General features: G+C 42.7%; 1 protein-coding gene across 4 annotated transcripts; it reads left to right on the top strand.

The window, feature by feature from the left end:
• The first annotated feature begins 1,562 nt into the window (after positions 1–1,562).
• LOC143508756 (ribonuclease P protein subunit p25-like protein) lies at positions 1,563–22,098 on the top strand. Of its 4 annotated transcripts, XM_076997395.1 has the most exons (6): positions 1,563–1,655; positions 2,939–3,008; positions 17,563–17,615; positions 17,732–17,850; positions 19,013–19,199; positions 20,729–22,098. In XM_076997395.1, the coding sequence occupies exon 6, from the start codon at positions 20,803–20,805 to the stop codon at positions 21,481–21,483; it is 681 nt and encodes a 226-aa protein (XP_076853510.1). In that variant the 5' UTR covers positions 1,563–1,655; positions 2,939–3,008; positions 17,563–17,615; positions 17,732–17,850; positions 19,013–19,199; positions 20,729–20,802; the 3' UTR covers positions 21,484–22,098. The 4 variants fall into 4 exon arrangements, with proteins under 4 accessions (XP_076853510.1, XP_076853511.1, XP_076853512.1 ...); XM_076997396.1 differs by lacking the exons at positions 1,563–1,655; positions 2,939–3,008 and adding an exon at positions 12,103–12,180; XM_076997397.1 differs by lacking the exons at positions 1,563–1,655; positions 2,939–3,008; positions 17,563–17,615; positions 17,732–17,850 and having other exon boundaries at positions 18,992–19,199.
• Positions 22,099–22,306: the final 208 nt, after the last annotated feature.

The raw sequence follows: 22,306 nt of genomic DNA, 5'->3' as shown, positions 1-22,306 counted from the left end.
GTGTGTGTGTGTGTGTGTGTGTGTGTGTGTGTGTGTGTGTGTGTGTCTGTGTCTGTGTGTGTGTGTGAGTGAGTGAGTGAGAGAGAGGGAGAGAGGGAGAGAGAGATAGACAGAGAGAGAGACAAAGAAAGAGAGAGTTTACCTTGCGTCTGTGTGTGGTCTGTGTGTGGTTTGTGTGTGTGTGTGCATGTGCGTGTGTGTATGTGTGCATGAGTTACAAGCTTCAAGCCCCTTTCATTGCTTTTAAGGGGTTTTATATTTTCAGTGATCAGTTGCATTTTAGATTAAATGCATGTTGTGTCTCAGCACCCAGCAATGCTTCACTTGTTTGATTTATTGCTTTATTTACTTTTATCTGTGTGTTTTTGACCAAGACACAATGAAGCTGCATCATTTTCTATTTCTATTCAACAATGACAGTATGTATGCACTCCAACTCTTCAGATACACATTTCCAATCCTAAGACACAGTCGCCATCCTGTGGACATTATAGTGAACATACATATCACAATGTAAGCCTCTCAAGCATATATTTTCTATGCAATTGCTTTCTCTGCATCTGAGGTTCCTTTTGGATTTTATCACAGGATAAAGCTTGAAACTTCACCAATTCAATGCGATTTTACTATTTCTTAAATATTTTACATGTCACATTCGATGACTTCAGTCCGCATTTCTGGCCTTGCTGGCTGGCACAGCTAAAGTGCATTTTAACTTTCGTCCACATGATGGCAGTAGAGATTTCAGAATCCATTCCTCAGAAGCTACGTTTTTAATCTTCAGAGGGAGGTTATTGAGCAGCAGATGATTATTGTTTTTGGCACTTGTATTTGCAGAACACTCACAAACACTTCCAAAGGTCACTTTACACCCAGGAAAAAAGAAACAGTGACGCACAGTCCTTGTTCCGTGCAGTCAAAGCGCAACTGTGTTTCATGTAAAGCCCCGCGTTTGCAAATGGGGTTCAGCTGCGATGGCTGCTAAACATTTTAAGTGCTGTGAACAGAGATCAAATGGATGAATGAAGAGCGCCTAGCGCGCGTGGCGGGGACACAATCCGTTAAGGAAGCTCAGTGGTTAGCAAAGCAAACAAGAATGTCATGGGGAGCAGTGGAGATAGATCGAGCTTATTATCAGTAATGACTGCGTGGTGGGTATGGATGACTGCAAACTAATAGAGATGGATGTGTCTGCAGAAAATACCACCTTGTAGACAGAAGAATAAGTTACTTTGGTAGGGAGAAGGTGAACACAATTGTAGCTTTGCAAGCACAATTAATACAAAAACATGGGTCCAGTACTGCGTGGGGGTTTAACCTTATTGAAACGCAGCATCGTCTTGGACCGTGAACACTGAATGAAAGTCGATCAGTTGACCTTTTTCTAGCTGTACTTTTAAAGGAACTCTACAAAACCCGCGGCCACTCTGTTACAATCTAGTCTGGCATGCCAGTCCATTTTACATGGCCGACTACCGTGGCTCATTACCCCAAAGCAGCGTTCATATGAATTGCAGTGGCCGCTATTGACTGAACAGACAGAGATCGGTGGCACAAGCGCTCGGACAAAAGAGCTTCTACTCCACGACGGCCTGGTGTGGAGGCAGCGGGCCATTTGGTCAATACTTCAGGAAAGACTGAAAGAAAGCAGAGAGGTGTGTGAGTGAGCGTTATGCACATGCATTTGGTTAAGCAGACCTGACGGGACTGGGCAGACGGGTCTCCCCCCTTGTCTTCGCTTTCTATCATTGGAATAATTTGTGTTAATTACCTGCTTATCCAGGCAGAGTCGGACAGCCAAAATGGCCCAGAAAAAAAACGAAACGTTGCTGCCATCAACACGCTGAGATTGTCATAGCAGAGAGCCTAACGATGTACTGCTGTACAGTGCAAAATTGCACCTTAAGTCTGGCCATTTGGAAAGAAAACGTGGGAGCGCTTTTATTCAGTGACTGCATGCAGTTTAGTGTATGTCTGTGTGCACACACACACACGTGTGTGTGGTTGGGTGGGTGCATGTGTACATACTCTTGTGTAAATGTGGTCACACGTACCGCACATCTTCGCTACAGAGGGTGGGTGCGAGATGAATGCGGTTGTCAAACGTCCTCCCAACGTTTCCGTGGGGGGAGAGATGGCTGTGAACCTACCAACAGCATGTAGTTAGCGGACACATCTGGCGCAGCTGGGGGACGGATAGCCACACATGTGCGCTGCTGTGGAGGGTAATAGTCACACTTATCCATTAAACGGCCGTGAGGCATGGCCTGGGAGCGACTGTGATTTTGGCTAGTGGCTGTTTGATGGATTTGACTGATCCCGTTAGCCATTTGGGCCCTAATTGAGACGTCAGGCCGAGCAGTGAATGCATACGCATCCGTCGGCTTGCTCTTAACTGTTATTTATTACGGTTATTGGAACACTTAACGCGACCATCAATTAATTTTTTTCTGCGCATTCAGTGAGACTGCAACATGGGACCAATGTGCTGGAACGGCCATTATGGGTTTGTGACATTTGCTTTCATGCAGTCTTGTTTCATCCTATTGTAAAGGAAATAAATGAGGACATGCTCTTATGCACATCCTGTTAATAATATGTCTGGAGTAAAGGCCCTGATGGCTCGTGTGCATTTTGTTAGCTGTTCAAAAAGCATGTTAATAACCCACAGGGTTTTGTGTAGGACGTCGTGTGTGTGTGGGTGTGTGTTTTCTGTGTCTGTCTATCTGTCCTGTCCACTTTTTGACTTTTGGAATATAGTGGTAATGTATGCTTTAGTATCTTTGCACATGAGGATATAACATAAAAAAGAAGAGGGTGACAGTGTGTGTGTGTGTGTGGGTAAGTGAATGCCTAACGTGTATGCACTTATGTATGTAAATATATATTCCCCATAACTAACATCAAGTAACAACATTGTGTAATGTTCTGAGATTAGGCAGGTGTGGGCAAATGAGCAGGACTCCATTAGGCCCATTCCACAGGGCAGCTGAACTTCTGCAATTACAGTAAGTAAAATGGCTTTTATATAAGCATATATATGTGTGTGTGTGTGTGTGTATGTATAATATATATATATTTATATATATATGTGTGTGTGTGTGTATGTATAATATATATATATTTATATATGTATGTGTGTGTATGTGTGTGTGTGTGTGTGTGGGTGTGTGTGTGCACTTTAATTTTTAGTGGCTGGATGAGCTCTAATACAGTGTACTTTCTGTGTGTGTGTGTATATATATATATATATATATAGACTTCGTGTGTGTGTGTGTGTGTGTAAAGAGTGTTTGAGAGCAAGAAGGTAAGATTGTGTTTCTGTCTTTTTTCTCTTCTTTGCCTCCTACCCCTCACCCCAAACTCCCCCCCTCACCCCAAACTCCCCCCTCCCCCCCCTCACCCTCCCGTCACACTGCTGCCTCCATCACGGCTAATCGTCTCCCTTCGCCCCGGTGGCGGAGACGTGCAGAGAGAATTAAAGTACACCCCCCCTCCACCCTCACCCCCATCAACCTCCTCTAGTTCCTTCTCCTCTTTCTCGCCTCCTCTATCTGGTTTATTTTGGTGTTTTTTTTTACGCATAACATTGGATGTGTGTAGAGCATCAAGGACCTCGCATTGTTATTTTGCTGTCTAATCATGTGGGAGGGTTTGTCTGTCGAAGTCTTGGACTCGAGATTGGCCAACACTGGCAGCCATTTGAATGATAAAAGAACAGCTAATAAACCTACACAGGCCCAAACACAGGTATCAGAGAACAGATCAAATGCATTTTCCTCTTTCTCTCTCTCTCTCTCTTTCTCTCTCTCTCGCTCTCTTCTTATCTTCTTTCGGTTCCCCCTCTCTATTTGAGACTCTATTCAGGCTTCGCGGTGCTCTAATCAGTTTCATCATGGTTTCCATTAGTGTGAGAGAATATGGCATAATTAAAGCTTGGCCAGCTAAGCAGAGCAGAGACAGAGAGACACAGACAGAAAGAGAGAGACAGAAAGACAGAGAGGGAGAGAGCAGACTCAACCATCCATAACAGACAGACAGACAGGCTGTAGAATAAGGGGTGTGGTGTACAGGTCGTGTCTGTCTGTTCCTCTGCTCAGAGCAAGACCAGCCCTGCATGTTAATGAATGAGATTATTGAACTAATATGGCTTCTCAGCGCATGGACAAAAGCCATCAGAACCTGATGACAAACACAAGTAGACGTAAATGGATGTAAACACAAACAGACATGCCTTCTTTTATGGCGAATGGTAGTCATCTGAATTAAAAATCAAAAACACAAACATATCACAACATGTAAAACTGATTATACTTTAAGTAAAAATTCTAAATATTTTGCATTTTATTATTTAAATGGGTACCTGATAAATGTTGAGAAATATTGAAAAGCAATCAAAAGTGATCATCATCAAGATACTGTAAGCATTTCTCTTCCATTTCTTGATCTCTCTGTTTCCAATTTACTAACACACAGACGTCCTGTGGTGTGTTTCCTGCCCCACACTGCCCTAACTAACACACAGACCTCCTGTGGTGTGTTTCCTGCCCCACACTGTCCTATCTAACACACAGACATCCTGTGGTGGGTTTCCTACCCCACACTGCCATATCCAACACACCGATGTCCTGTGGTGGGTTTCCTACCCCACACTGCCCTAACTAACACACAGACGTCTTGTGGTGGGCTTCCTACCCCACACTGCCCTAACTAACACACAGACGTCCTGTGGTGGGCTTCCTACCCCACACTGCCATAACTAACACACAGACCTCCTGTGGTGGGTTTCCTACCCCACACTGCCCTAACTAACACACAGACGTCTTGTGGTGGGCTTCCTACCCCACACTGCCCTAACTAACACACAGACGTCCTGTGGTGGGCTTCCTACCCCACACTGCCATAACTAACACACAGACCTCCTGTGGTGGGTTTCCTACCCCACACTGCCCTAACTAACGCAGACGTCCTGTGGTGGGTTTCCTACCCCACACTGCCCTAACTAACGCACAGACGTCCTGTGTTGGGTTTCCTACCCCACACTGCCCTAACTAACGCACAGATGTCCTGTGGTGGGTTTCCTACCCCACACTGCCCTAACTAACGCACAGACGTCCTGTGTTGGGTTTCCTACCCCACACTGCCCTAACTAACGCACAGACGTCCTGTGTTGGGTTTCCTACCCCACACTTGTTCTCACTCTGTTTGACAATATTCATGCTGTAATCAAATTAGGAACCAATCCTACATAATTTCACATGCTATTGCAAAATTTTCTAGAAGTGCTGCTGAGGTTGACAGAGATTACTGCAATCTCTGTGTTCCCTTTATCTCTCTCTCTCTCTCTCTTTGCTCTTTCTCTCTCTTCCTTTCTCTCTCCCTCTCTCCTCACATCAGTGATATGTGAAGGGTGACGATGCTTTTTCTCCACTGTAATTTTATGCCACACTTACCTTGCTGTCTCTCTTTCTCTGTCTCTTTCTCTCTTTCTTCCCCCCCTCGGTCTCTTTCTCTCTCTCTATCTCTCTCTCTCTATCCCTTCCTCCCTATCACTCTCACTCTTTCAGATCATGAACAATGTTTCATTGGCAGAAAACAGTCATAGGTAGCTTTGTTTCAGGAATTGAACTGGTACAGAGCTGTTATCAGCATGCACTGGTTTTAACTTCAAGTGAAGGATAAAGAAAATTACAGAATTAGTTAGAAACCAGTGGTGTAATGCAGTCCACCACACACCAATTAATCTCCTGTATATAGACATCCACCACTATGCAATTCACTTTCCTTGAGGGATGCCGGTCACATTATTTCTAGCAAAACAGCCATACAGGGAGTCAAAACATGGTGTGGATTCATGATGCTTTTAGTAAAATGCTCCCCAGAGCACAACTAGTTGGTCATAAACCCACCACACTTTAGACCCCCTCTGATGGATGGAGCCTTTACTATAGGTCATTGGCAGATGTGTCTAACATGCTTTGTTTTTGGAAATCAATAAAACGTTAATAATTATAGTGAATATAGCCCTTAACAAGAGATTATTTATTTTAGGGGTGGGCATAGATTAATTTTTTTAATCTAGATTAATTTCACTGAAATCTTGAAATTAATCTAGATTAATCTATATTAAAATGGTTCATATGCGTGCTACCCAAGTAATGACTAAAAGTCAGTTTTTGAGATAGGGTTTCTTAATACAGAGGGTGCATTAGACCAGGGGCTCATCTCCTGTTTCCAAAATGCATCAATGACTGCTTGAGAAAGCTGTTCTACTTTGATACTTGAAGAAAAAAACATGCTCAATAAAATGTAGGCTACCGTGTTCAATGGTTTATTCAGTTAAACATGAATTTGTAAGCCTACATACTGTACATTAAAAGAGGTTGATAACATGTTTATTTAGCTAAACATGATATTTCTTTTTTTTTTTTTTTTTTTTTTGGCCCACCTCCACCCCCCCATCTTTGGAGGACAACTTTGTTTTTATGTACAGATTTAAATGGCAATTATAACAATTCTGTATAATATATAGTGTAGTGATAACAATATATAGTGATAACAATATGCAAAGTGATAATTATTGGGGTTAGGTGGACCAAGAAAAGAGGGGGAGAGAAATAATAAAAAGGGAAAAGACAGAGGTAGGAGAAGAAAGGAGAAGAAAAAGAAAAGAAGAAAAAAAAATAATAATAATAATAAAATAATAATAATATTAATAAAATAAAACACGCAACCAGCTCAAATGACCACTGCAAAGAAGTACAGAAAGTAAACCAAATACATATAGTGCAGATGAGTGCGATGTATGGGTGTGTGTGAGTGTGTGTTTATGTGCAACCTAGAAGTGCAACATAGGATAGATGTATGGAATGTACTTACCAGCAAGGGTGGAAAAACATGATATTTCTAGTGCTGTCAATTCCAGGTGCCGCGATTAAAAGTCCGCACCAGGATTTTGCTCAGGCTTCCTGGATTGTGTTGATTCCACTAATTTTACCTGGATTGCTAATTAGAAAATCTAGCAAGCTTGAGCAAAATCCTGGTGAGGACCTTTAATCGCGGCACCTGGAATTGACAGCACTAGATATTTCAAATGTAAGCCAACATTTAGTACATTTAACCTCACGGACGTAATTTGGGGGGGGACTTTTTCAAAAGCCGGTTTTGGTCCTCTGCAGTTTTAACGGTTAAAAATAAATATTTAAATAGCGACGAATCTAGCGCTAGGACAATGCAGAAAAAAAAGCGACTTTTTGTGGTGTTATTGGAGACTTTTGGAGACTCTGAACAAACACGCTCTTTAGTTGCTGTCCTCTGGGCCGTGAGCCCCGGCGGGTGCTGCCGTGAGTCCCGGCCCACAACACTCAGTGCAGTCTCACACTCAGAGCAGACCACGGACGTACTTTGGGGGGGGGGGGGGGGGGGGGGGTGGGGGAGACATGTCCCCCCCCACTTTTTCAAAAGCCGGTTGTGCCCCCCCCCCCCCCCCCCCCCCCCCCTGTTTTTTATATTTATAACCAAATTGGTTTTTTATAACCAAATATTTAAATAGCGACGAATCCATGTCCCCCCCACTTTTGAAATCAAAATTACGTCCATGGAGCAGACCATCACCGCTCCACGTCCACACTGCAAATGAACTGCGCATGCCCAAAGCTGCCGCCGACGGGGGATGTAAATATGTGAGACACGAAAAGAAATCACTGAATTTAACTCACACAGTCTGTCATTCTTCACCTCATTCACCACGTAGCCGGTCACTCGACTCATCCACAGTGCGTCTCTGTGAAAGCTTAACATCTAGCTAACTTGCTCATCATGTCTCACTCTAAACTCTATTCTCAAAAATACAGGAAAGAGTGGGAATCAAATCCTGAATTTAAAGGCTGGCTGAAGCCGTGTATTGGAGATAATACATGGGCATACTGCCTGTATTGTAAGGTTGATTTCTATGCCAACTAGTTCCTGCTAACTGCTACTCATATACTAACATTTAACAACACAGCAAAAAAACTATTTATGTAATTTACGTAAAAATTATTTATACAAAGCATTAAAGTCATGTAGTTCTTTTGAGAAGTGACTGCCTATTTCAAAGGCAACAGATGTTGTTCATTTGTAGTTCTAACATATTTAGGGTGTTTTTACTCATTTTTTTAATCTCTCCAAACGTTATTCATTTACAGCTTCAAAAACATGTATTATGCAAATTAAGTGATGACGTCATTTAACGACTTCTAGCGACTTTTAGGACAACCAATAGCGACTTTCCTTACTGAGGAGTTGGCAACAGTGCCGGTAACACTTTACGTTCCTAAAAATGAATTTTCCATGAAGCAAACCTGGCGACTTCGTGGCGGCATCCATGTAAACACACGTACGATTTGTAATTCACAGGTTTGAAAACTCCAGGGTTCGTACGGTCATGAAAAACCTGGAAAAGTTATGGAATTTGAAAATAGCAATTTCCAGGCCTGGATAAGTTTTGGAAAAATAAAAAATACTCAAATGTTTTGGAAAAGTCATGGAAATTTGCTTGACACAATAAATGTATGTTGTTCTGATAACCGGAAGAAAAAATTAATAAATATAATATAGCCATTTTTTTTCATTGTGCGGACCGCTAACGTAACTTCACACATTAGTTCACTGCGTTAGCGTCGGACTCCAAGCGGAGCTGTAGATTGTACTTTGATGTAAATCAGCGTAATGCTGGTAAATGCCGATTAAACAATGACTGCTTCAGTTGGACAAATACAAGCTATGGCTTGTGAAAGACAAGGACACGGGGCGTGCAAAATGTGCACGGTTAACGATGGGGTTAGAAACTGAAAAGTCCGTCATAAAGCAGTTTTCGTCGTTAAGCGCGACCCTAGATTTAGATACGTTTTGATCGTAAACACAGTAGGCTATAGAAAAAAAACTAATGATGTCCTCGTGCGTACAACGCGAGAAAGAGCGATCGTGTTGCCGAGATGGGCTGCAGTGGAGCCTGTGCTGCCTCAGCTTATCGTACACAACACTCCAGAACACTCCACTGTGCTGCCACTGCTCCTCCGTGCACGCGCGAAATAAAAAAAAAAGTAGGTCGTAACTCCGGTTTATATTGATATTGAAAATACGGTAAATGTTTATTTTTTCAATTAAATCACGTGGCTTGTAATTAATTTATGATATACTGTGGAATTTTGGCCTGGATTTTTTCTTATTTTTCATGTCTACCCATATGTTTAGAGAATGTATAGTCATTAAAATTTGCCTCAAAGTCATGGAAAAGTCATGGAAAAGTCATGGAAATTGATTGTCAAAAAAGTGTATGAACCCTGAAACTCGTTCTCGCCCCTACTGTGCAATTTGATTAGGAATACAGCCGAGCTAAATTATCAAGTTGAAAGTCATCATAGTTTGCTTCAGTGGCGGATCTAGGATTTTTCTGAGTAAGGGGCCATCAAGGGGCCATAATATTCATAGAGGGACCAAGTATTTGTCCAACATCCTTGCACGCACAGTCAATTGTTAATATCCCTCAACTTTTAACTTTCATGGCATTCAGCAACAGTAAGTGAATGAGTGCATAATTCACTGAAATTTAAAGACCATTTACAGAATGAAAAGCCATCAGGTCCTACTGGAGTAGAACAATCATTTGATGTCTGCACAGGATTCTGTGCACCACACTGGAAGATGTCTGAAAGCAGCAAATGACAAATTATTTAACATAAGCCTAGTGTCACAATACACACGCAATCAGTTATTACTTTCCAAGATAGCCTCTTACCATCAGATCCTGTAGGATCTGCACTGATCGGTGACTCTGGTGGCTCAGTAGAATGGGGAGTTAAGTCATCAACTTCACTCTGCTTGTCCTTATCAGAGAGAGTCCTGTCCCAGTTTGTGGCTAAAATACATATATACTGTATGTCACAAACTATTCAGCAGAAACCATGTTGTCTACAAGACCACATTATTATTTATTTAAAACTGAAGGAAAGACTTGAAAGCTTAAAATATAGTGAGTTGTGGTAGATGTGGTCATATACGAACCAATACAAATTTAAGCCATTACATTAAAGTTATGGTAAATCATCACTATGAGGTGTACGAATTCAGTGAACTTATGTGCCATTTCACAAGTTACAATATCATACATTACAGCATTAACTGTTGTTGCATTGCTCCTGACCAGCCTCTGGTCCAGAGTCTTCTGCTGCTCTCTCTCTCTCTCTGCTCTGTTTCAGCGTCTGGCTGGCTCAATCTTTTGGCCAAAAACTGCTGACACTGACACTGACCCTTTCTTTTTATATTCTCTATCATTGCCAAACATATTTAATGTTAACACACAAGTTACAAAGAAGAACATGAATTCGCATTACATTTATTAGCAAAATGCTAACGTTCATGTCTAAACACAAGTAGAGCCTCAGTTAACACTACTGTTAACTATTGTTAGCTTTGCATCTTAATTTAATGTTAATCAGACTAAAGCTACGTGACAGCTGTGAGTAAACAAGGATTTATGACTTACCAACCAACTCCTCAAAAGTGCCATCGGTTGTGGATAGAAAAAGTTTCTCCGCTGGATCGTGCAAATCTTCTGTAAGCTTTATTCACTCTGGACATTCCGATTTGGCGCCACTAGTGTTTGGGTATGGAATTGCATCCACCTATAATCTGATGATCATCGCTCTCGGGCAAAGGACAGATGAGTGACAGGACAGGGGCACTTCAGGGGGGCAATCAGATTTCAGCTGGGGCCAATGCCCCTGTGGCCCCACCCCTAGAACCGCCACTGGTTTGCTTACCCATGTTGACCCAGTTCCCAACCCAACTTTAAGAATAGATTAACGGCGATAATTTTTATATCGCCCGATAAGAGTATCAAATTACCGAACGCCGTTAACGGCCCACCACTAATTTATTTATTTATTTATTTATAAAGGAGTATGTACTGTGAGAAGATTTAAAGTTGCACTTTAAATGAGAAGATTGTAGAATAATGGCTAAAGTTTTGAGGACCATAGGGACCAGAGACAAGAGATGCATTAATGAAGGGACAAATAGAAACAGAAATAATCGGGGGACACTTTGTCATGGTCTCCTCTTCAACCCCTCTTATTTTGGTTTGTTTCCTGGTTTCCTCTTTGCATGCTTTTATTTTGCAATTCCTTATTGTGTCTGGTTTCACGTCCCACCCTTATAGTCCGCCCCCTTGTACTCCGCCCCCTTGTCATGGTTTTCAGGTGTGTCTCGTTGGGTTATTGGTTTTTCTGTGTATTTAAGTCCTGTGTTTTGGCAGTTGTGTTGTCAGTCATTACGTCTATGCTTACATGTATGCCCTGCCCTGCCCTGCCCCGCCCCGCCCCGCCCCGCCCTGCCCCGCCCCGCCCCCCCCTCTGGTGCTTCTCTTATGCTTCAGTCAAAATAGATATTTGCCAGGCTTTCCGTTTTGTTGTACTTCCAGTTAGTGTTCTTAGAGTTATATATTTTGGTCTGTCTTTGTTTGATGTGTGTGTGTGTGTTGGTAAGTCCTTGGTGTTAATCAGGTCTCTCTAGTCTCTGGTTTACTGTTTCATGTCTTTATTTTTCTTTAGCTTTATGTCTCCCTGGTTCAATGTGTTAGTGTGTGACTGTCCTATATCTGATGTGCATATTGTGTAGTGCATATTGTGTAGTTTAGAGTCCATGTTTCCCAGGTTGTATGTATTAGTGTCTTCTGTCTGTGCTATTTGGTTTTTTTGGGTTAGTGTGTGGTCTGTCTCTGCTCCCTGTTTTTGTGTTTAGTGTCGTTTTGTTAGTAGTGTTGATACATTCCTCTAATATCCTTTAATATTGTGTCCAGTCTCCAACACTCCAATGTTACACACTTCTTATTGAATTAGTTGGGAACCGGATCAAAATTGCATTAATTTTTTATTAATGTTACTTTAATCTTATAGAATGTACACACTAACATTTTTTTGGTTAATATCAATCATAATTAATAAATATTGTATGTTTTTGTTATGTAGTTAATCATAAGTCATGAATTTGGACTTTCACTTTAAAAGCAAAAAAGTTTTTAAAAAAATGTCTGGTTGTTCTGACTCGATTGTAGACATTTGCTCCTCTAGGTAAGATGGGATGGTGATTATTGCATTGTGCAAAAAGAGCCCTGACCTGACAGATATGAAGGAGAAATTGGTAAGCAGCAGTGTGAATACTGAGATTCAAGCCAATGTTTGAACCTCCTAAATGATCTTAATCAGCTTCACAATATTGCAGTCAAACAGCCCTGTATCTTTGAAATTTTGAAATAATCTATCAGAGAAAAACAAGTTTTTTAATAGTTAGAAACTGTTAACTTTATTCCAGTTAATTTACACAATTTCTGTCCACTCATTATAAAATATTGATACAATGCAAAGGACAGCTGGCATGTTCAAAAATTCACATAAATTAATATGGACAAAAATTAAGTTACAAGTACTTTTTAAAGTATTGCAATTTGGAAAGCAATATTTCTTACTGACTCCAACATGAGAATTTTTTTATGTTTAATTTTCAAATTTATTATGTGCTTATATCTCTTAAAAGAGTTGATTTGAAATTGTATTCATAGTAAGTTTAGCCTTGAGGGGAGGTTCAATAAATCAGTCATGTGGGGTTAATATTTATAAACATATTCCCTAACATCAGACTAGGTTGGTCATGGTACATAGCTCCACGCTCTCTGATTGATTACCCCCAAGCTCCATAGGCCTTCTGTTCTTGGTAGAGTATAAATCCAATTGTTTTAATTTCACTTTGATCAATTATTCGCTCAAGCTTAGCATGTTCTGAACTGCAGGCCCTGCTGCTTTGATGAACAGACAGCGAGAAAGAGAGACACAGAGAGAGCGCGCGAGTGAGACAGAGAGAGCGAGAGAAGTGGGGGAGAATAATGGAATGAACTGTGTGCTGTGGAGGCGAAGCTCGAATGTCTAACGCAGCAAATCGCTCGGCAATCTTCCTCTCTTTTTTCCTACTGTTATCCTCCTTACCTTGTCTCGCCCACCTCCCCCTCTTTCCCGCCTCCCCCTCTTTTTCCTGCCACTGCCAGCTATGGCTGTCTCAGCAGTCTTTTCTGCCTCAACTTCACAATAGGTGCTTATTTGAGGAGGCACTCTGGCAGCAGGAACCTCTGCCCGTGACAAGGTCTCATTATAGCGGGCTTCAAAATTAGAGAGCACACCCAGTCTTACCTACTGTGAAGGGCTCTGTTCTATACCACCGCATGCAGCAGCCAGGAGGGATGGTGTGGTGCTGTCGAAATGGAAATCCGCAGGCTTATCAAAGGTGGAAAACTAAAGGTGTCACATGTTTGTATCCGACTACAACGGGAGATCTTGACGTGTGTAATAATGGGGATGGAGGCCCCCGTGTTGCTCTTTCTGGGCTGTGTGTGGGGGCTGCGCGTGCGAGCCCACGCCCGCCTGCCGCGATTCAGGCCCCCGGTGCAGCTCCAGCGGCCCGAGGAATAAGTGCACGGATCAAATAATGAAAGATGAACCTCAGATGAGGCTTTTAAATTATAGCTTTTATCCAGAAAGGGAGAGAAAGGCCTGACAATATCCGGGAGAGAAAGGCAAGCTTCAAAGGTCCGACATGTTTCGCCTTATCGTTGATTACCATGATAATCCAGTAGTTGCACTACTTAGCAGTCCTCACACACACACACACACACGTGCACGCACGCCCAGACATAAAAGCACACGCACGCACACCTTATTCATGTCTACGCCCGGCACTATGATTGCCTTGTATTTAAAGCTCCTTCTGTGTGGCTTCGCTACAACAAATGCTTTTCCAATACCAATCACAGGCCAGTGCACTTCATTTAAATCTGTGAAAGGTGCTTTGATTCCATCAGCAGAAAGCTGATGATGCGAGGCATGCACTGTTCAACCATCTAACAGCGGAGCGGAAAAAAGAGGGGGAGAATTTTCACGCTTTAGTCAAAGCATCTAAAGAAGGGACAGAGGTCGTTTAGATCGTTTGGCAGGGTGCTGTACCAGTGCTGATTCTTGGCGTTCGGTTCGTTTGCATCACGTACTGTCGGCCTAATCGCTCCTGCGCCAAAAAAAAACTGGAAAGTGCTGGCGAGAATAAATACAAGTGTCTGCAGCTCACGTGAACAGCTCACGTGAGATAGCACTGAACACTTCAGTCACTTTGAGGTCCTCCACAGCAAAATCACTGATTCGAAAATAGTGCAGTTCCAACATTCGAAAAATAGTGCAGTTCCAACAAATGTACAATGAGTAGCAATTTTGCTGTGCTGGCTAAAACACATGACACATGCGTCTGCATGTTGGAGTAGGAAGTCTGAATCGTGCTGCTATCGTTCCCTTTGCAGCTGGCTAACCTCTAAACTTATCAGTGCGTACCTTTTGTCTGGAGGTTGCCAGTTCCTCAGCCTGAGGGGGATTTTGATAATTCATCAAAATGAAAATGTGTAAATCCATGCAGCTGATTGCCTGAGTGCCATGGAGAGTTGCTCGGTGAGACTACTGAAGGAGTCCTTGATTCCTGTGTCCTTGTCCTTTCATTATTTCATTTCCAAACAAGTGGATATACAGGACAAGTTTGTCGGGCATTTCGAAAGAACAGAAGTTAACTTCTTCTTTAATTCAGTTTCATAAAAGAACCATGACAATGGTGTCAGTTTCAACATTTTTATATAAAAAAACAATATGTTTATTATTTGATGCTATAATTTGACATATTACAACATAAATATAGCCTCTGGCGGCAATAACCGAATAACGCGTCCTTCATTTTATTGAGACCTGTAGTTCACCTGTAAATGTTGTGTCTGTGGCTGTATGTGAAACCACCCAGACTCCCACAGAGATTATTGGGAAGTCCGGTGTCAGCCCAGCACAACCTCTGCCTCACCCACTACAGCATAACTGATGCTTCTTTTACATTATGCTAATTGCTGGCACAAAATTGCCACCTCATTTCCCCCCTGTTTCTAATTACTGAGACACAGGGAGCAATGATGAACATGTGTGTATGAGCATACACACACACAGAATCCCCCCCAAACACACGCACACACACACTTACATATACACACACATACGGAAGCAGAGCTTTGGCATGCAATTACACTCCTGCAATTATAGTTCCATTGTAAAGCTGGGATTTGTGAGGGATTTATGCACTGATTGCTCTCCATTGCAATTAAAAATGGGACAAGTGTGGTTGTGTCCTGTAGAAACGCGTGGTCTTGTTCCCGTGTTGGCTGATTGGTTCCTGTATTTTCCGGGAGCACTCTCTGGTTAGAGCACTGAATAAACTGCTTAACCTGCTGTGATATATGTTTAAAATGAGTGACAAGGCTTCCGGATTTAGACCTCGTGACATATCCCACAATCTATTCATTTTATCACAAACACGTGCACACACACACACACACACACACATACATTTAACATTTCCTGGGCTGGCTGTTGAGTTAGATGACCCAGCTCCTCTCTGCAGCATGACGGAGAAGGCAGTGACCCAGTACGAACAGGCACTGCAGGGGAAACTCTCTCTCTCTCTCTTTCTCTCCCTCTTTCTCTCTCTCAAAGCCCTATAGCCATCTGGTAACATGCCGAATAGACTGCCTTTATATGGGGGTCTGGGGAGTGACAAACTCTCCCATTGAGAATCACTGTTGCATTATAATATGGTAATTTCAAGTGAACAGCTTGGTAACAGGCCTGTGTCTGCTCTCAGTAAACAACGTAATTTTGTTGTCTTCGTAACATTAAAGAAGAAATGAGTAGCATTCTCTTATTTTGACATTAATGACTGACTTGCTGCTGGCCAAAATCTGTCCCACAACACAATGGCTCCTACTCTACAGAACAGAAGAAGTTCCTTTCATGGAGCGTAAACATGTTCAGACTGGACTTCTGCAGCTCTGATGACCTGGTTTTGAGGAAGAGGCTTATGGCGCCCTAAACAAGGGGCGGCGTTTCTCCGGACATTCGCCCAGAATGATGAGCTCCTAGACACACAACGAGTTATTCTTCAGGAACAATTATGCTTCTCTCACACCTCCCTGCGGATAGAAAGTCTCCACTCACAGCGCATCAGTGATTTCCTGTCATTACGCCTCCTCGAGCGGCTCTCCAAGCGGCATTACGTCCTCTAAAAAATTCTAATGAGGGAACGTCGCACCCAAATTCATTAATTAGCTTTCTGCTTTCTCCCATACTGGGCTAATTGACTGTAATTTAATTGATTGGAAATTTCCAATAAACTACATTAGAGAGAGCAGAGCCGGTACAAAACAGAGTGTGCATGCAGATGCCATTATCAGATAATGACAACAATTAGAGTGAAGCGTTTTTAACCAAATGCAGAGGTGACGACATTGTGCAAACTCATTTAGAAAATGGGGGTAGGAGCATGTTTTATTTTCACGTGCTCTTCTGGTTATATAGATATGTTTTAAGAGTTCCATCCATTTCAAAATGAATGAACGAAATTGCTTTCAGTTATCAAATGCAGGGACGTTCATTACGTAGTAGGACTAGAAGCACTCAATATTCCAAAATATTAAAAGCAGACATAAAGAGAAGCAGCTATTCTCAGACAGTAGTAGCAATAAACATACTTCTACAGGTACTAATGTGGGTAAATGTTTTGTTGAACAGGTTCTACGAGACCTTCTCCCTCTCTTTCAACCCTCCCTCTTCCTCTTCTTTTTCCTCCATATCTTTCTTGCTTTTGCTCTCTTTCTCTTTGTCTATCTCTTTTTCTCACCATGTCTTTCTTTCTCTCATTGAAAGTTTTCAATGCCAGGGTGTGATGCTCACATCTGCATTGCAGTGTCGACCAAGAGGAGCAGCCTGAGGGAGAGAAAGAAAGAGAGAGAGCTAAAGAAAGAGAGAGGGAGAGAGAGCTAAAGAAAAAGAGAGGGGGAGAGGTGTTGCTGGAGTTATAGCATGTTAATTATGCCACTCCTCCTTCAGGCAAGCCCTTCCCTCCCTTCTTCATCTCTCCTTCTTTCTTGCTCTCTCAGTTCTCTGGTACCTTCCCTGACAGTGTCACAGTAGACGGGAAAGGCCTTAAAGAAGAGAGGGTGATAGTCTAGAGGAGATGGGAGAATGATTATCGATATTTGTCGCCTGGTGCACTCTGAGAATTTTATTTGCCCTTGAGGACCAGACAATGAATGACACCTCTAACACACACACACCCAAATATACACATACACACACAAAAACATACACGCACATACAAACACACACACCACAAGCATATAAAGGTTTTGTTTTGCACTTTGCAAAGCTGTCAGATAGGTGAGTGATAACAGCATCTTTCAGTATGTTTGGAGGTATTATTAGGGTCTAAGCTGTAATTTAGCTGTCAGCGAGCCAAACTTTCATCTACAAAAGGCCTATGACTATGCATATCTTTGTGTGTGTGTGTGTGTGTGTGTGTGTGTGTGTGTGTGTGTGTGTGTGTGTGTGTGTGTGTGTGTGTGTGTGTGTGTGTGTGTCAAGATTTTGGCATTATTATTATTGTTATTATTATGATAAGCAGGAGGAGGAAGATAACAAGATTGATGAGGAGCACTGACTGACTGAAAGGAGGTTGGTGTTTTCTGTATTGATTGTAGTGTTTTCAAATATTGCTTTACTTTGGACTTTACTTTAGACTTTTTGCATTGATCTGCAGTAAAATTGTGCAAATTCTAATTTAATATCAGAAGGAAAGAAGAATTGTTCAAGCTGCAGAGTGGAGGAGAAAGAGTAGAGGAGGTGGAAACTCCCAAACAACTATTGAAATGGATGAAGTCCCATACCAGGGGACCACAAATGCAGTGAGGTGTTGTGATTTCTGAGTTATAAATATATATAAATACACTACACTGTGCTGCCTGCTCTCAAGTGGTGGTGGAGTTTTTGTTATAATATTATTGTATTAGGGATATTACAGATTCTACATTACTATTAGCACTAAATTAGTTTTGCAAGCTGCATGCTGATTTGATGGGCCCCTGCACGCTTAAATGCGTGCTGTTTAATTTACAATCAATTGTATTCAGTTTAGTAGTGCAATTAATATGTTTAATGACTGTCAAAACGTCTGTCGAACGTCACTGAAAGGCATGAAGTGGAAAGTCTGAGGTAAATAGGTTCTCCACATGCACATTTTCCTGTATCATTTATACAGTCTGGGGGGAAGGGTGGAGTTAGGGGTGTGGGGGGCCCTAGGGTGGGGCAGAGTGGGGAGAGGAGGGTGTGAGTGGGGGGTGGGGAGTGGGCCCATCACCCCGTATGCTGAAAGCTTCACTCCACCCTAGTAACATTTCAAAGCTTTATTCACAAATTAATTCTGTCACAATGTAGGAACATGCTTCAAAAGAAATGAAGTATTATCCATTTACTTGTCAGATTTTAGAGAAATGGGCAGAGAAAGAGAGAGAGACAGACAGACAGTGAAAGAGAGAGAGAGAGAGAGAGAGAGAGAGAGAGTGTGTGTGTGTGTGTGTGTGTGTGTGTGTGTGTGTGTGTCTATAATGCAGTAACACTGCTTGTTCCCCTCAGGCAGCTGTGCATCTCTTTATGAATGATGAGGGTAATTTCTCCCAAACAGCCAAATGATCACTCTGCCACACACACCGGCCCCCACATGCCACCCCACACACCACCACCCCCACCAGCACCCAGCACTCTGTGCCTGCTATAGAAATAAAAAGGCTGTCATATATCCTGCTGCAGACAAAATCCTTTTAACTAAAAGTTTATTATGAATCAACATTTGAAACTGCACATCTTAAAACTATAATATTAAACATTATAAGAAATACATTCTTATATTCTCTAGACCAAGATCTAATTAAAGAATCACATCTAATGTACTGTAAGTAATATCATGTAAAAACATTTAAACATAAAAGTAAATATTTAGTTTTCTCTCTCTCTCTCTCTTTCTGTCTGCCTCTCTTTCTCCATCTCTCTTTCTCCGTCTCTCTCCCTTCTCTCAGACAGCTCGTGGTTTCAGGTTGAGTGGTCTGCCTTTACCCATTTAACAGCCTGTCCGTCAGCTGTGCTGACTAACCCTGCTGCCCAGCTGTCCACCACAGCCCAGGACTGTCCGGGTCTGAGAGCTGCTTCGTTTCCAAGGCCAGTGGCTTCCCAAACAGGGCACATGCCTGCAAAATATCCTTCAAGGTTCGCCATCCGTAGATCATCACAACAGTACAAATGTCATATGTTAAAACTGTAAAAAACTTTAGGAAAGAATGAATGCATACATTACACCTGGGAAGTAACATGAAGTGATTTGTTAACTGCTCACACCTGTTCTGAAACAAACACTATATGATTTATGACACCATTTCAGTGCTTCATGTAGGCACAAAAAGGGACCCAGATGACTTATTCCTAGCAGATTAAGGCAGTGTCTAATAGTTTATGTTTAATGGGACCCATGTACTTTCTCAAGAAGGTCTTACTGCATCTCTACCCAGATCATTTACAGCACATTATGCAAATAGTAATGGGCAAAAACATCTACGAGGATAAAAGGCTAAGTACAGTGCAATTTAATGCCCTGTACTTTCGGCAGGCCCTTGAAGGATATTTTCAATTAGAAGTGAGCTAATTTCATTCATTGTTTCACCCGGCGAAAAAATGCATTTTTATAAGCTTGACTGACTCCCTATTTCATAGCTGCCGGTTAATGAGTCATGTACATTGAGCACGTGCATTGGAATGTCCTCTAAACAGATTGACACAAGTTGCTCGAACTGGTTCTTTTGCTCTTAAAGAAATAGATTCCCACTCTTAAGCTGTGCACATTGGTTACTGCAATGACAGCTGTGTGATACAGAGGAGGCTACTGCACCTTTAAGGGGGCTGAAATATTTCCGTCTTGATCCAGCCCACCGTCTCTCGCCCGCTAACCCGCACACATCCTCCCCTGCTTGCATTTACAAACCAGCGCTGTTCCCCTCTGCGTCTCTGGAAAGAAAACACAGACTTTGTCACTTGGAGGCATTTAAAAGACTCTCTGCAGGCATGTGTTCCAGCCAAGCCTGGACCTGCCAGGAAACTAACAAGGAAGGCAGTGCCTGCAGAGTCCATGGGAGTCCGGCCCGGAGCAGCGGGAGGGGGAGAGGACGGCAGTGAAGAGGGGCTGAGAGCAGAAGACTAGAGTGAAGTTCTCCTTTGATCTCCAGAGATGTGAGAAGAGGATTCTGCAAAAGTGATGACTTCTATCATGTAATCAGCATTCAGCTCTGCAGAAGGAAGCACTGGACAATCAAAGTTGCTCAAAAGTTAATGGGAAGGCCACTTCATGAAATATATGCTTTTTTCACTAATGTTCAGATATTTGAGACAGAGGTAAAGTTTGCTTTTGGTTTTTAATTAGAGAACATTTGTTTTTTTTCCAGTGATTGGCCTTTACGTTCAGCTTTTAAATTGTACTTTCCACTTTATTCCACTATATGTGGTGGTTGTTCTTGTCTTCTGTTACAGTACTCCATGAGAAGGACCAATAGATGCTTTAAATCAAAGCCTAACTAAGTGGATAATATTCTGGCTGGTGCTTTCAGCCGTTAATGTATTTCAGGCTGCTCAAGCTAGATTGTTCATTTTATTTAAAAAAAGATCATTGTGAAGTGTGAGCGCGCTAGTATAGTTGTGAGTTATTGAAGCGGTGGAAATGGAGACATGATTGTGTCCTCTATGCGCAGGAGCTTACAGCAGACGTCGTTCTCCAGACCCGCAGGGACTGCCTAGCGCTCCCGGAAGATACGGAGGTGTTCTTATGGATCTGAGCATCGCACGGGATGAGAGCCGACCCCATCAGGGCGGGACCGCTGCCCTGCTGGCCCCTCCTCCTCCTCCTCAACCTCCGCCTGGCCCCGCGCTGAAAACAAGCGTCGCGGCGGGCTTCAAGAAGGTTTGCCGCACGGAGGAGGACAGCCCGTGCCCGTTCCCGGGGCTCCTGCCAGGCGTGCTGGAGATGAGGGTGAAGGAAGGCAGCAAGATTCGCAACCTCATGGGTTTCGCCATGGCGCGGATGCAGCGTGAGGCGGGGAGCGTGGTGCCTGCCGGCCTGAGACAGGTGGTGTTCACCGGCTCGGGCCGAGCGGTGACCAAAACCATCACCTGCGCTGAGATCATGAAGAGGAAGGTGGGCGGTCTGCACCAGCTAACGAAAGTGCGCTACAAGAGTGTGCGGGAGGTGTGGGAGGGTCAGGAGGGGGGTGACGGGGAGATGACCGTCCACAGGACGGTGCCCTCCATCAGCATCCTCCTATCCAAGGACCCTCTGGACCCTCTGGAGCCTGGGTACCAACCCCCGGAGACCCACAGCGCTCTTTGGGAGGAGAGGGAAGCTCATGATGGACTGCACCAAGCAGGAAAAAGACCGTTTGACCACATTGCCGTCCCAAGTGAGGCACAGCCAAAACGATTCTGCCCTCAGAGCGGAGGCCATGAGTAAGGTAAACATGCTGCCTGTTTGGAGGGAAAAAGAAATCAGAGGCACAGACTGGAACTGTGAAACTCGTTTAGAGGACCTACAGACAGACAGTTGTGTTTATTTCACTGCAATAAAACTGACTGCAATGTGCTTGATTAGGTGAGTGCAGTGATGTATCTCAAGATACTGAAGTTGAAATTAAGTTTTGTGTTGTCTTTAAAAAGAGCTGAAGCATGTCTGGGAGGGCAGGACCATTTCTGAACCATAGTCCATTTCAGTGACTGGATCAATCTCTCTTTCTTTTGCTAATGCCCAGGCTGGATTGTTCCTTGCTGTAGAGAGAAAACAATTGTCCAGAACCCCGTTCCTGCTATATGGTGAATGTACGTCCTTACGTTGCCCACATTCCCTGAGAATAAATTATTTGGAGAAAAAAGAAAATTCTACAAGATGTCATGCTCACTCTTTATTTTATCACACTGCATGACATTCGGGTCTAGCAGAGACAGAATATCATGTTTTGATAATCCATGAAATTAAAGAAGAAGAACATTTAAAAATGGGATCAAATGTAAACACTGAAGAACAAAACCAAGCAAGACAACAAAATGAACAATTATGTCACACCAGTGCACAGTATGATGAGTGTTTATATTTTTTAATTAAAAAAATACTTTTAACCTGTATTTAAACAGCAATCCAGTATTACAGTGTCCCAATTCCATACGTTATTCCATAGTTTCAGGGTTGTGCGTGTGGGTACTCTCTTTTCTGCTGTGCGGGAATGAACGCTAAACACCAAAGGAGCTCCAGAAGATGGTGGACATGGGCTGCTATTGCCCTA

This window comes from Brachyhypopomus gauderio, chromosome 2 (assembly GCF_052324685.1).
Source record: "Brachyhypopomus gauderio isolate BG-103 chromosome 2, BGAUD_0.2, whole genome shotgun sequence".
NCBI classification, from domain to species: Eukaryota; Metazoa; Chordata; class Actinopteri; order Gymnotiformes; family Hypopomidae; genus Brachyhypopomus; species Brachyhypopomus gauderio.
The sequence above is the reverse complement of the archived record's forward strand: the minus strand, read 5'-3'. Positions and strand labels throughout refer to the sequence as shown.